The following is a 2,276-nucleotide window of genomic DNA, read 5'->3' on the forward strand; positions in this document are numbered from 1 at the left end:
TAGTTTTTGCATTTAGCACTATAATTTCACTTTTAACTATTCACAAAATATTCTTTGAGTTTTTTAAGTGGAACTAAAATTTATATTGAAGTTGACCTTATAATGTTATATTTAAGTTAACAATTTAAGTATTTTGTCCAAACTGTTCAAACGTTGTAACTTTAAATTGAGAATGATTTACATACAACAACATATTAAATCTAATAAATTAAGTATAATATATTAAAAATTAAAGACAAAACTTTATAAGTAGAAGTAAAAATATTACTCCCTCTGTCCCATTTTTATTGTCTACCTTCCTATTTCTAGTTGTCCCAAAATTATTGTCATTGCTAAAAATAAATGTGCACTTTTGCAATTTTACCCTTTATTTGAGTCATCTATCATATCTTTAATATTCTAATTTTTGAGAAGAAAAATAAGAATAAATTAGAATATGTACTTTACGAAAACAAAAGATAAAGTGGCAATAAATTGGTGAGCTTCAATTCCAAAAGAGAAATATCTTTACGTTTTCATTACAACAAAATCAAAACACAGTGAAGTGTTTTTTACAAAAACTTTTGATAAGCAATTTTTTAATGGTTCAAAAACATTATAGCATCATCTATTAAACTCTGATCACACTCAATTTGGAATGGCAAGTTACCTTGTCGTTCTAACCTATTTTTACCAATATGCGGTACATGATAGTTGTTGCCCCCTTGAATCTTCATGATCTCTTTCATGCATGTTTGTAGAGTTAAAAAAACATTGTTAAGTTGTTGCAATTGCATTCTTTCAAAAGATGTTTGAACCGCATCAACCAATTCATCAATTGTACGCAAAGCCTCTTGTTCTTGAAGTGATTGTATTGCCCGAAAAAATCCAAGGTCTAACACATTCAAATCCGGGCTATTTGGGGGCTGAAAACAAAGTCGAATATCAAACCCATCTCGAGATGCCGCTTCAAGAAACTCGCTATCATTAACATCAACATGGGGCTTTGCGTTGTCTTGTTGAATAAATATGGGACCCGTATGACCTCGCGGCCATTTAGCTCTAATATCCGGTAGAACTTTTTCTATCAACCATGACTTTGTTATCTCTTTGTTTACCGATAGAATAGGCTTTGTCTCCAATGTTCCCGCAACACGGTTTTTGCTTGAACGTTTAGTGGGTTCCAATGTTGTAAATGGATAGATACCTATTTTTCCCGAAAAAACTTCGTTTCCCGATGAATCAAATCTCGGTCTTGCTACCGCCGCTAGAAACATAACCTTTGTGATAAATTTTTTGCTTTTGCATGTTCTTAATGGTTCATCCTCACCGGGGACTAGATAGTAACGTTTTGATGGTTTTGACATGTAAAACCATTTCTCATCAATATGGACAACTTTAAACATATCATAGAATGTAGGAAGTGGACTAAATAATGATGACAACGTAATCTTTGATAAACAAAATTCTAACCTTTCTCTTTTATTCTCATGAGTTAGAGTCGGCTTGATGGCATTTGTATGCGGTCGAAGCACACCTTCCTTAATCCGTCTATGCATAGTTGATTTTGAAACATTTAAAGATTTTGCAAGAGATCGTATATTGGATCGACGACGTAACGAAATTTCTGAAACTTGATTCAAATTTATTTGTATCCTTTTCCGCCCGACAACCATTGACATGTTTGAAGATAAATCAACCGGTAATCCTTGGTCAACTTGATTTTTACCTTGACGCCAAATACGACTAACGGTCCGTTTAGAAACCGAGAATAGTGAAGCTACTTCACTTGCGGAACCTTTCTTTAATCGTCCATCCAAACTTTCTTGCAATAAGACTTGGAATATAGCTTGACGTTGTGCAATGGTAGTGTTTTTTTTAGTGAGTGGATTTGTGGAATGCTCCATATGAAATTTAAGTGTGAAATGAGAATAAACTTGAATATGGTGTATTAGGAACTGTTAGATGCAAATAAATACAGCCAAATTTATTGTTATGTACGTAGTTATGACGACATATTTGCCACCAAAAGAATATGAAATTTAAAAGGGATTGAAAAAAAGTTGACGATTAAAATTCTTATACGGAATAGTAAAAAATTTAGATCATTTTGACATTAAAACATGGCGGCACTTTTACCTCCATTTGTTTACCAAAAGAAAACAAAATTTTTAAAATAGGAATATTACTTTTGTTGAGTAAATATTTTACCGCAAAGTTTTTATTGTATATAGAGTAATTAAAAATCTAAAATTTTAAAAGAAAGTAATGTAAGATTTAAAAAAAAGGGTATAAAT

At 31.7% G+C, this 2,276-nt stretch overlaps 1 protein-coding gene across 1 annotated transcript; it reads right to left on the minus strand.

Moving 5' to 3' along the window:
* Positions 1 to 578: 578 nt before the first annotated feature.
* Positions 579 to 1,886, minus strand: LOC145061458 (uncharacterized). Its single transcript, XM_079008939.1, has one exon. It carries the CDS (start codon positions 1,884 to 1,886, stop codon positions 579 to 581), a length of 1,308 nt encoding a protein of 435 aa, XP_078865065.1.
* Between the last annotated feature and the right edge of the window lie 390 nt (positions 1,887 to 2,276).

Source organism: Lactuca serriola, chromosome 1, assembly GCF_051521515.1.
Source record: "Lactuca serriola cultivar US96UC23 chromosome 1, Lser_US96UC23_V15, whole genome shotgun sequence".
Taxonomy (NCBI): Eukaryota; Viridiplantae; Streptophyta; class Magnoliopsida; order Asterales; family Asteraceae; genus Lactuca; species Lactuca serriola.